At 38.9% G+C, this 13268-nt stretch overlaps 1 protein-coding gene across 1 annotated transcript in view; it reads left to right on the top strand.

Annotated features, from left to right (window-relative positions):
- Sdhaf3 (succinate dehydrogenase complex assembly factor 3) overlaps nucleotides 1–12316 on the top strand; it is a 54738-nt gene extending 42422 nt beyond the window's left edge. The window contains exon 2 of the mRNA XM_004656196.2: nucleotides 12080–12316. Coding sequence (XP_004656253.1) covers nucleotides 12080–12283 — 204 coding nt within the window. The 3' untranslated portion in view covers nucleotides 12284–12316. The remainder of the gene's footprint in view (nucleotides 1–12079) is intronic.
- Nucleotides 12317–13268: the final 952 nt, after the last annotated feature.

Consider the following 13268-nt stretch of genomic DNA (forward strand, 5'->3'; position numbering starts at 1 on the left):
CCTAGAAATCATCTAGGGCCCACAGCTCTCCTTGGCAGCCATCTTGTGGTTCTGGCATCTCCACTGGGTTTTCACTGCCAGCCAAAGTTCTTCCTCATGGCCCCATGAGGTTTCGATGCAGGCAACCAGCAAACCTGCTTCACACTGCCCATGGCCATTTCCAAATCCCAAACTCAATGACCCTCTCTTTTCTGCATTTCTTACACTCCACAATACCAGGTAGGGTACCAGTTTGTTAATCCAGGGGGAATAAAGCAGACTTTGAAGAAACAGGATGACACTCCTTGAGCACTCAGGCCCCTTCAAAAGGGTCTCCATTCTTCCTGTTGCCCCAGTGTAGGGCAGCTGGCCCAATCTCAATAGTTGTTCTCTCTCAAACAATTTGTAGGTGAATGGGCAGCAGTTTAGGCCCAAATATTTAATTTTTTTTCTGTGCCATATCCCTCTTCTCACACCAGTTTATTTTCTATGAAAAGCAATCTGCTCAATTTCTCAGAACAGGGGCATAACAGGAAGCTTCTCACAAACTGCTAGCCAGTGCAAACAAAGCTCTTTCTCACCTTCCTAAGCCAGACCTCACAGTCCATAGTTCTTATTGCATTCAGGTCTTTCAACTCTGACCAGAATAGTTTATCAAGCTGTGCTTACAGCACTGCAAGGCATCTCTTAGGCCAAGGTTTCAAATCCTTCCACATTCCTCTTGAAACTCAGCTCCACAAGGTCAAAGCCACACAGTCAGGTGTCTAGCAGCTATCCCACTCCTCAGTACCATTTTACTGTTGAAGTCAGGTTTGCATTGCTGGTAGAAGCCACCCAACCAAGAGCAACTTATGGGGGAAAATACAGGTTTATTTTGGCTTATAGGCTCAAGGGGACATTCCATGATGGCAGGGAAAATGATGGCATGAGCAGAGGGTGGACTTCTCCCCCTGGTCAACATAAGCTGGACAATAGGAACAGGAGAGTGTGCCAAACACTGGCAAGGGGAGACTGACTATAACACCCATAAGCCTGCCCCCAGCAATACACTGCCTCCAGGAAGTGTTAATTCCCAATTCTCCATCAGCTGGGAACCTAGCATTCAGAACACCTAAGTTTATGGGGGACACCTGAATCAAAACAAACATGGAATTTGGTTTTCTGTTAAATCAAGGCTTTCTCAGGAGTATTTGTGTGTTACATATTTTTTGGGCTAGCCTTTGAAATCTTTTCATTATTACTCTTATTCAATAAATAAATATGCTTTCTGGTAATGTGATCCTATTTAATCAAAGGTTCTTAAACCTTTTTGATAATTTTGAGAACTCCCTCCCCCCTCCAAAAAAAAATTAAAATATGGCTGGGGATCAGCTTAGCAGTTAAGGCATGTGCCTACAAAGCTAAGGACCCAGATTTGATTCTTCACATCCCACGAAAGCCAGATGCACATGGTGGCGCATGTGTCTGGAGTTCATCTACAGTGGCTAGAGGCCCTGGTGTGCCCATTCTCACTTTCTTTGTCTCTCTCTCCAATAAATAAATAAAAATAAATCTTAAAAAAATTAATTTTTTTTATCTTAACCTAACTCTGGGAATTTCTGGATTAGTTCTATGAATATTCTTAAAGGATCTTAATGTAATTTTGATTTCATTTTCCTGATGGCTAATGATGTTGAACACTAGAAGAAAAAATTGTGTTTCTTTTATTGATTGGAGGATTTGTAGGGGGTTTTGTTATTTAATTTTTATAGTTCTTTTATATATTCTTGTTATTAACCATTTTCTGAAGTATAACTGACAGGTTTTTCTCTATTTTGTAGACTGTCTCCTCACTTTACTGATAGTTTCCTATGCTGTTCAGGGCTTTTTAATGTCAGATAATCTGACCAGTCAATTCTTAGGGTCTACTTTCTGTGCTATTATCATTGGTTCTATTCAGAAAGTTCTTACCTATACCTATATCTTGAAGTGTCTTCTCTCTGTTTTCTGCTAGCAGGTTCAGAGTTTCAGATTCAGCTCTTTGACCTGGGTGAAAGACATGATCACTTTGAATGCTAACAAAAAACATAATAAACAAGGGGCTGGAGAGATGGCTAAGTGGTTAAAAGCAAAGCCTAATTCCCTAGCATCTATGTAAAACCAGATATGCAAAGTGGTGCTTGCATCTGGAGTTGGTTTGCAGTGGCAAGAGGACATGTTGTGCCCATTCTCTCTTCTTCTTATTCTTTTTCCATGCAAAGAAATAAAAAAAATTAAAAATAATAAACAAACCAAAGCAAAATCAAATACCTGTGGTAGATGGAACTGCTAATACTTGACTGTAAACCGAGCTCTGTCACAAGAGAGGTTGTACTCATCACTTTTTCGCCTTTACAATTTGTTAAGAAGGTGAATATGACTTAAGAGCATCTGTAGCAAAGCAGTAAACAGTAATTTTATTTTTTTTTATTTTTTTTTGTTCATTTTTTATTTATTTATTTGAGAGTGACAGACATAGAGAGAAAGACAGATGGAGGGAGAGAGAGAGAGAGAGAATGGGCATGCCAGGGCTTCCAGCCACTGCAAACGAACTCCAGACGCGTGCGCCCCCTTGTGCATCTGGCTAACGTGGGACCTGGGGAACCGAGCCTCGAACCGGGGTCCTTAGGCTTCACAGGCAAGCGCTTAACCACTAAGCCATCTCTCCAGCCCTTTTTTATTTATTTATTTATTTTTTAATTTTTTTTTAGTAAACAGTAATTTTAATAAATGTTAATGTGTCTTTAAAAGTCCTGTGAGAAACTGTATAACAGTTTTCCACAAAAGAGTCTATTGAACCACATTCAATGAAGAGATTTTTTTTCCAAAGCAGAGAGTTGAGAAAACACTACTTTAACCAGAAAAATTCATCTTTAGGAAGATCTCAGCTTGCCTCACAGTTTGCACATCAATGCTTATTTAGTTGCCAGTTATCTAGCTTCTATAAAGATATCACAAAAATAAAATCTATAGCAATATAGGTTTAGAATGAATATTTATAGTATAGGTTTATTATAAATATTTATATGCTTTATTGGGGGAGAGGAGAAAACACATCAAATTGTGAAAAGTTTTTCTCTGTTCTACCTGCCTACGTCTCTTCACTAGGACCACAAAGATACACTTGAGTCTAGATTCCCCCTCACTGAGCCTGGCTGGGTGCTGGGGTGGGAGTGAGGAGAGGGAAGAGCATAACACTGTTTCTTCGTTTGGATGGCTTTCTGCTTGTCTCTGCATTATAGTTTGTAGTAACTTATCTTTTGATTACATGCTTGATTTTCCTCTGGTTTCTGAATCCACCATGTGTGTGTTGCTCTTATACTCAGATCTACCATGTGGATGCTCTCACCAACTTGCTACCTGTGTAATTTCATTTATTTATTTATTTGAGAGAGAGAGAGAGGTAGATAGAGAGAATGGGTGTGCCAGGGCCTCCAGCCACTGCAAACAAACTGCAGACTCATGCAACACCTTGTGCATCTGGCTTATGTGGGCCCTGGGGACTCGAACTGAGGGCCTTTGGCTTTGTAGGCAAATGCCTTAACCACTAAGCCATCTCTCCAGCCCATGTGTAATTTCTTTAAATTCAGGGTAACCATGAATGTAACTCTCTTCATTACTCACTTCTCTGAATCTCTTGGTTTCTGCTTTGATATCTCCCCTCTCATTTTTTTCCTTGAGCCTCACCATTTTCCCTCCTAACTCCTCTAAATACACATGGCAGATGTCATGTGGGTTATTCCCAAGTTTCCCTACACAAGCTCCTAGATTCCACTTTTTATGTAGCAGCAGCTTTACTCTAGTCTCTCTTTAAAAGCTTCCGTTTCTCTTAAGTCTACATGTTTGCAGCTTTGCTCTAGTCTCTCCCTAAAAGCATCAGTTTCTCTTAAATCCATTGGCTTGCAGCATTATGCTAATTTTTCTTTAAAAGCCTCAGTTTATCTGCATCCCCAACAAGGAAGGCCTGTTCAGAAAAGGGACAGGGAGGAGGGAAAGGATGGTACCAACATGTGTGGTTTACCTACAAAATATGTCCATATCTAATAATAAAAATAAATAAATAATAAAAAACTAACCAACCAAATAAATAAATATGAAAAAAAATCAGCTAAAAAAGCCTTACTTTCTCTTATGTCTACATGCTTGTGGCTATACTGTAGATTTTTTCCAAACACCTCAATTTCTCTTAAGCGAACCTTATAAACTATGCAGTGTTCCACACAAGAGCATGTTTCCTAGTCACAACTGTGATTTCTCCCTTAGATAGACCCCCCAATTTATGATTTCTCCCTAAATAAACTTCATAATTCATATTTAATCAAAAACTTATAAAAAGAGATATGGCAAAATCAGAAAAACATGAAACAATTAAAAGATAACTACTTTTCATAAAATTAGAGAATCTAGAAATTCACTAAAAATGTTAGGATAATAAAGCGTAGTAAAGTACTGAAATTAATAGCATGGTATAGACATTTGGTAGCTCTAAGTAAGATGCTGTGGTAATTAGAATGCTAGATGACACAGATTCCCCCCCCATGCTCCAGTCACACAGAGAAAGTCGCTAAACAGAACAAAGTATATGAACAGTCCAGTTAGCTCAGTGGCTGTCTAAAATGATTAGAAAAAAAATTTCTATTTTTTTTTGTTTTGCCTGTGTAGTATGTGTGATATGGTATATGTGCATGGTATATAACATGTATTTACAGATGTGCTTGAGGCATGTGGAGGTCAAAGGACAGCTTCAGGTGTCTTTCCTCTGTGACTCATCACATATTCCTTGAGAGATTGTCTTTCTTTGAGCCTGGACCTTCAGTTTGCATGAGCCCCAGCAATTCTCCAGTCACAGCTTCCCACAGGACTGGGGTTAGAGACATGTGTGGCCACACCTAGCTATGTACATGGGTGTCTGGGGAATTGAACTCAGGTCATCTCAGGCCAGCTCACCTATCCAACCATCTCCCCAGGACAATGTATCCTTTAAGAAATATTTATTTATTTTCAAGGAGAGAGAGAGAAAGAAAGAGAGAATGAATGTGTGTACCAGGCTTCTAGCCACTATAAATGAACTCCAGATGCTTGTACCACTTTGTTCATCTGGCTTTAAGTGGACACTGAGGAATCAAACCTGGGTCCTTAGGCATTTCAGGCAAAAGCCTTAATGGCTAAGCTATCTCTCTATCCCTGGAAAAGGTATATATTTTTATTGACAACTTTCATAATTATAGGCAATAAATCATGGTAATTCCCTCCCCCTCACTTTTCCCTTTGCAACTCCTCTCACTATGATATCTCCGCCCCCTCTCAATCAGTCTCTTTTATTTCAATGTCATCATCTTTTCCTTCTGTTATGATGGTCTTATGTAGGTAGTATCAGGCACTGCAAAGTCATGGATATCCAGGCCATTTTGTGTCTGGTTGAGCACATTGTAAGGAGTCCTAACCTTCCTTTGGCTCTTACATTCTTTTGGCCACCTCTTCCACAATGGACTAAGCTTTGGAAGGTGTGATAGAAAGGTTTCTGTGATGAGATCTCTGCCACTTTTTCTCAGCACTGTGAGTTTCCTGAGTCATCCCAAGGACACTGCCATCTGAAAGTGATAGTAACATTAATATATAGATATGAACATTAAGAGAAATGCTTACAGGTCAGTTTGGTGAGTATAATATATACATTTAGCCAGACACTGCCCATGTTATACCGCTAGGACCCATGACTTCCCGTGTCATAGGTTTTCAGTATCAGGCATGTATTCCCTCCCATAGAGTGGGCCTCCAGTCCAATTAGAGCTGTTGGTTCCCCCAGAACAGACATGTCACTATTGCACCCTTTGGCTCATTTGCCCTGTCTAGCCAAATTTAAGGTTTTCAATGTCTACTGTTGTTTATCTCCACTGGTGATTTCTCTCTTTCCCATAGAACTACATAGAATGTAGCTTTTTCCATTTTTCTGTCACCTGATCTACATTGAGGAGCTTTTCCACTCAGCTCCAGCAGGATTTCTTAGTGACCTTGCAGCCCAAGTACATGGAGTCTTCAGCAATAGTGTCTTACCATATATTCCTGATCGGAAACCAATAGCCTTGGAAATGGCCTCTAATGTTTTGGGGAGCTATCAGGGACCTTCCTAACCAACAACTACTGGAAGGTATCCCATCTCTGGCTCTGAAAATTTTGTAGTAACAATCATTGGCTACTGGGTGTCCATTGTCCAGCACTAGATGAACTAACTCTGGGGACTGGCTCTCTTCTTGGGTCCAGCCAGGTCTCTGCATGTTCCATGCCAACAGCATAAGGTGTCTTCAGCAGTAGGATCCTACCATTAACCTCTGGTAGGTAATTAAGTGCTCTGACAGAAGTCTGTCTATTTTGGGAAACCTTGAAGGTCTTTCTGATCAATAGCTTATTGTAGGTGTTAAGCACATCTGGGTACTGGATGTTACAGGCCAGATCCAAGGGAAAAGAAAAAGAAACAAGAGGAATTTAAGGTTAGGCTTCATCTCACCCTCTGCAGGGCCCTTCATTTCAGGTGCTCCTCCCAAGGTCCTATTGAGGGTTCAGCCTTTTAGTCTATCTTCCAGTATATAGATTCTCAGGGTACCAATTTAAATTGGGTTCAGTCTTGTGTTTCTCCCCCTACTCATTCCTTCCCCGCAAGCCCTACCCTCTCTATTGTCCAGGCCTCAAGATACCTATCAAGTATGTTAGCAAATCAGGCTAATCTAGGTTAGGAACACAGATGAGTGGGACCATGTGACGATTGTCTTTCTGTGATTGTGTGGGTTCGTGGAGTATGATCTGTTCCAAGTTCAACCATTTTTCTACAAATTTCATTGTGTCATTTTTTTCATACTGCTGAGTAGAATTCCTTTGAGTAGATGATATTTCATATCTGGTTATCCATTTATCCAATGATGGGTAACTGGGTTGATTCCAGTTCTTATCTGTTATGAATTGAGCAGCTATAAACATGGTTGAACAAGTATCTCTGAACTGAGGCATGGGGCTTTTAGGGTAAATGGCCAGTAAGGGAATAACAGGACCTGTTGGTTACTCTATATTCGTTTTTTGCAGGAGTTTCCATATTGATTTCCATAGTGTTTGTACCAGTTTACATTCCCACCAACAGTGAATGGAGGTTCCTGTTTATCCACAGCCTCACTAACATTTGTTTTCATTTGATTTAATGATTGCTATCCTTACTGGGGTAAGGCAGAATCTCGTAGTTGTTTTAATTTGCATTTCCCTGATAGCTAGAGATGTTGAACATTTTCTTAAGTATGTGTTTGCCATTTGCATTTCTTCCTCTGAAAACTCCTTTTTCAGTTCTCTGCCCCATTTTGTGAGTAGGTTGTTTGATATTTTCCTGTTTAGATTTTTGAGTTCTTTGTAGATTCTGGATATTAAGCCTCTGTCAGTTTTATAGCTGGCAATTTTTTTCTCCCATCCTGCGGGTAATCTGTTGGCTCTGCTTGTGGTATGTTTGCGCAAAAACTTTTCAGCTTCATGAGGTCCCATTGATTGATTAAGTTCCTGAGTTACTGGAGTTTTGTCTTTGCCCAGTCCTATAGTGTGTAGAGTTCCTCCTATTTTTTCTTCTAGTAGTAGAAGAGTTTCAGATTTTATGTTGAAGTCTTTAATCCATTTGGAATGGATTTTTGTTCATGGTGAGATATGTGGGCCTAGTTTAATTTTTCTGCATATGGTTATCCAGTTTGTCCAGCACCATTTGTTGAAGATGCTGTCTTTTCTCCAGTCTATGTCATTGGGGCCTTTGTTGAAGATCAAATAGCTGTTGTTACATGACCTAAAGTCTGGGTCTTCAATTCTGTTCCATTGGTGTTTTTATGCTAGTACCATGTTGCTGTTGATACTATATCCATAGCCTAGTTTTAATTGGGCTGTTTGATTTCTTATTATTTAGTTCTTTGAGTTCCTTGTATATCTTGGATATTAGTCCTCTGTCAGATGTATAGCTAGCAAAGATTTTTCTCCCATTCTGTAGGTTGCCTCTTTGCTCTATTCACAGTGTCCTTTGCTGTACAAAAGCTTTGTAATTTCATGAGATCCCAGTGGTTGATTAGTGGTTTTATTTCTTGGGCAACTGGGGTTATATTCAGAAAGTCATTGCCTATGCCAATATGTTGAAGGGTTTTCCCTACTTTGGAAAAGGTACTTTTAAAATTTGTTTTATGAATTTACTTTTTTCTGAACTTAAATTGTGCCATGTAATGTTTTCCATAAGCACATTATTATAAGTTTTTAGGAACTTTAGAATGGATTTAACAAATAAGAATTAACTTATTTATTCTAACTCCGCATTTCTGATTCTATACCATATTTCATTTATTCATGTCTCCCATCCAAGTACTAGGTCTGGCCCTGCTTAGTTTCCAAGATCTGTCAAATACCTATGGTTGGGATGGTTGTAGACCCTGGAAAGGAAGATACTACTGTTGTTTGGCTAAATGGATATGTTGTTCCTATCAAATTTCTCTCTAAATATTTATGTTTATTTTCATCTTGGGGCAGAGAGTTTCTTTTTGCAGATAGCAGTGACTGACTACTGTTGTCTCAAAAATAAAGTCCTGACTCTTAAGTGGCTGTTGAGTGCTCAATGCTAAATGATCATCTCTCCTATAACCTCCAAGGTTCAGGGAACATGCAGAAGAGGGGCCAGAAAGAATGTAAGAGCCAGAGGATGGAGGTGGCTATGCTTTGGGATTCTTTTTTTCTGAACCTGAAATGGCCATTGTATTCATAACCCATAGTGGCTATTGCTACATGAAACTGACCAATATTGGGTTCATCAAAATTTCAACATGGATATGAGGGAGGGACAACTTAAAAAAAAAAACAAATCAAAATAGAAGAGACTAATCATAAAGAATAAGGGTTCATTGGAAGGGAGATGGGGGTAGTGAGACTACAGAAGGTAGTTGGAGGAGATTAAGGTCAAATTACATTTTGTGCATGTTTGGAGATTGTCAATTAAAAAGTTGAAAAATTCCGTGTCCTAGATTTGTTCTTCAAACCCAATTTCTGTTTATGTGCTGGCTGTCTAAAGAATTTTATGCCATTCTGATTCTACCCTATGGGCAAGGTAGCATAAATCTAGTGATCTACATTGTGGATACAAGTTCTAATTTAGTGGCGTACGAAGTGAATTGAATCAGGATTCACTAGCTAAAATGACAGATCTGGAATTCTGTGCTCTTACAGAGGAGATTTCTGTAAAACTTATTTTAAAATGGTTTGGGTATGTCTTATGTAGATTTTAAAATGTGTTTGGTAAAAAGAATTAATAATGCTAAGATGTATAAGAGGAAAATGCTAGTAAATAGAAGCTTTCTTCATTAAAGTAGCAACTGCATTCCATGATGAAAGAGACACAGTGAAATGGATAATTGTCAGGAGAGAATGAGATGGGAGCAAGGTTAATTTTCAGTCACCACATCATCTCCTCCTCTGTGTGTCTAATTTCTCTCAGCCCCCCTCTTGTAAGAATATCAGTGATGATATTTAGAGCTCACTAGGAAAATCTCATTCCATGATTCTTAATCAAACCTTCAAAACCCTTTTACCCCCAGGCTTCAGGGACTAGTTGCTGATGTCCTTGCTTATAATGTTCCTCATACTGTGCCTGCTATTACCATGCCAAGCACTAAGCTGTTTTGATGCATTCTGTGTGGAAAGTAGCTGAGCCTAACCTGAGGAAAAACTACTTTCTTTTAGGTTCAAGACTTTAGTCGTTGGAGACATTTGGCTGTCAGGCTAGCTTTTTATTAGAGGTTAGAATGATCAGAGCTTGAGACCAATGGACATTAAAATTCTTGTGCAATATGTATTTTTTTCCAGCATCTACTCTTTTCCTTCAAGTAGATTTCCTGTGTTTCATCTTCTACTTAGAAAATATGTATTCTATCAGTATTCATTTTTTAATCTAGACAACTCAAGATTGCTACCTTAAAGTTAATTTTTTGTGAATACTGTATTTTGTAAGAAGGGGGATGTTGTCAATACATGGGGCAAAGAGTAGTGAACAAGAGATGAAGGTGAGGGTATGATGTTGCTTTTCATTTGTTTTCATGCTGATAGTCTTTTATTTAAAATGTTCATTATCAGGCTGGAGAGATGGCTTAGTGGTTAAGGCACTTGCCTGTGAAACCTAAGAATCCAGGTTTGACTCTCCAGGTCCCACGTAAGCCAGATGTACAATGTGGCACATGCATCTGGAGTTTGTTTGTTGTGCTAGAGGCCCTAGCATGACCATTCTCTCTCTCTCTCCCTGTCTGTCTCAAATAAATAAAAATAGATCTTTAAAAAAATAAAATAAAATGTTCATTATCATTACTCATACATAAGTCAAATGTATATCATTGTCCCCAAGAGTCACATGACTTTAAGATAAGCATTTGGTTATTGCCTTATTGTAAATTATAACCCAAATGAAATATTCTGAAATAACATGTTTTAAATTAGTTCAAAATTAGTAAAAAATTTATGGCTCAAGAGATGCACTTGCCTGCAAAGCCTAACAACTTAGGTTCAATACCCTAGTGCCCATATAAAGCCAGATGCAGAAAATGATGCATGGATCTGGAGTTCATGCAGAGGCTAGAGGCTCTAGAGCACCCATTCTCATTCTTTCTTCCCATCCTTGGAAATAAAAGGAGAACAGAAAGTTATTTAAAAATTTTAAATATAGAAAGTCAGATATTAATGGTTCAAATAACTCAGACCAAATCAAGTAGTGATATCATTCAGATATAACCAGTTCACTTTTCACTTCATTAGGTGGCAAATATTGGTACATCCTACCTTATTAAAGATTAATTTTAGGACAGTGTTCCAAAACAGTGATGTTGCAAATAGTGTGGTTAGAATACTAGGCCAAACATACTAAAAGCAAAATTACAACATGAAGGATACAGGTTTTATTCTTCACAAATATGGTTGTTAAATTTTGAATAGTTTAAGCTTGTTGAAATTTATTACTAAGTTATAAAAGATTTAAAAATTTTTTCTCTTGTGAACTGTAGTAATCAGGTTCACATTGCTGGCAGAAGTCACCCAACCAAGAGTAGCTTGTTAGAAAAAAAAGTTTAGGGCTGGAGAGATGGCTTAGCGCATAAGCGCTTGCCTGTGAAGCCTAAGGACCCTGATTTGAGGCTCGATTGCCCAGGACCCACGTTAGCCAGATGCACAAGGTGGGAGGGTGCACATGTCTGGAGTTCCGTTTGCAGTGGCTGGAAGCCCTGGCACGCCCATTCTCTCTCTTTCTCTATCTGCCTCTCTCTCTGTGTCACTCTCAAATAAATAAATAAAAATGAACAAAAAATATTAACAAAAAGTTTATTTTGGATCACAGATTCAAGGGGAAGAAGCTCCATGATGGCAGGGGAAAATGATGGCTTGAGCAGAGGGTGGACATCACCCTCTGGCCAACATAAAGTGGACAATAACAACTGGAGTGTGTGCCTACCACTGGCAAGGAGACACTGCCTGTAACACCCATAAGCCCACCCCCAACAGCACATTGCCTCCAGGAGGTATTTATTCCCAAATCTCCATCAGCTGGGAACCTAGCATTGAGAATATCTAAGTTTAAGGGGAACACTTGAACAAAACCACCACACATACTATTTTAAACTCTTAATTGAAGGTAGAGGGATAGACTTCTTCCTCAGATTTAAGGCCTTCTTTTTTGGCTTGTAAGATCCAGAAGCCTCCTTTGAAAATCCACAGTAAGCTATGGCTCCAGAAGTATATGAGGACTTAATGTCCACATACAATCTCTGTTGATGGCACACACTTTCTGCTTTTAAAACTTATTTGGAGGTCTCTTCTACCACTGATTTGTGGGTCAAGAACTATGTTTATGAAAACTCTCAGAGCATTAAAAAAAGTTTTTAGTCTTCAGAGATATTTGCAAATATTTATCTTTTCAACCAAAGACAGACTTAATATCAGAGAAAAGCAGATGATTTGAGAATTAGAATTCAAATCTTCTATGGTTCATTGAGTTAACAGAGGTCTTATTTTAAATCTAAACATTACTTGTTTTCTCTCTCTTTCCTAGGCATATGCAGCAGTGTTATGGCAACAAGCTAAAGACAACAGACAAAATTCAACTGAAAAAACATGTTTTGGCATTTCTCTTCCAGAAGAAAAACTTAATGACTTTCGTGATGAACAAATTGGACAGTTGCAAGAGCTGATGCAAGAAGCTACTAAACCCAACAGGCAGTTTAGTATTATTGAGTCTACAAAACCAAAATTGTGATACAATGAAGCCAAATAAAACATGTAAAACCCATAGCCTCTTATTTCAATTATTATTGACAACTTAAAATTCATTATTTCAGCTTCAATGAAGTAGTCTCCAAGTGCTGGAATTACTGGTGTGTGTCACCTCATCCAGTTGAAAAAGGGATTATAAAGCCACTATTACCAAGATGTTCACATATATAAAGGAAAATACAGTTGTAATAAGTATGAGATATTCCAGCAAGGAATGAGAAGCTATAGAACTAGGTAAAAACTCAAGATCTTAAAAATATATAATATTTGGAATTTTAAAAATTCACTCCATAACAAGTAGAAAATGAAAAGTCTAATATATATCTAATAGTTTTAAAGAGCCATTGAGGCACAAGAAATATTGAATGATACCATTGCTGAGAATTTTTCAAATCAAATGTAACAATCCATAGATTGATCCTAATGTAGAAAGGCATATGTTGAGAGCAGCCACAAGTGCCAGCTCACATGGTGCTGGACAAGCTCTTGGACAGTCATGGGGGTGATCATAATCTTAAGCAACTGCCCAGAACAGCCTGGGCCTATTTCTGACCCTTCTAGAACAAGATGCACCTAAAGCCCAGGGTGGGCTGACTGTCAGGGACTTTCAGGTACAATGCAAGCAGAGCATATATAGATGAACCTCAGATTAGCTGCTCATGGATCCTTGGGTATTGATAGCCAGGCTCCTCCCCCGCAGGTAGGTAGTACTGAGAAGTGACTAGGCCCGCTGGTTCCTCCCAAGGGGTTGAGGAGAAGGATGAGTGTCAGACTCACCGGAGAAAAACCACACTGAGTTGGGAGTCTTGTTAAAGCAGGAATGCTTTATTGTTACAAGCAGCTACCTATGTAATGTTGAGAATGAAGGTGGGGATTTTAGGACCGTGGGGGGGCGGGGTGGAGAGGTCAGGGCCAATAGTAAACTGTGACTATTGAAATGATAATTCCCACTCCTGTAGCAGTCAAGA

This window comes from Jaculus jaculus, chromosome 10 (assembly GCF_020740685.1).
Source record: "Jaculus jaculus isolate mJacJac1 chromosome 10, mJacJac1.mat.Y.cur, whole genome shotgun sequence".
Classification (NCBI taxonomy): domain Eukaryota; kingdom Metazoa; phylum Chordata; class Mammalia; order Rodentia; family Dipodidae; genus Jaculus; species Jaculus jaculus.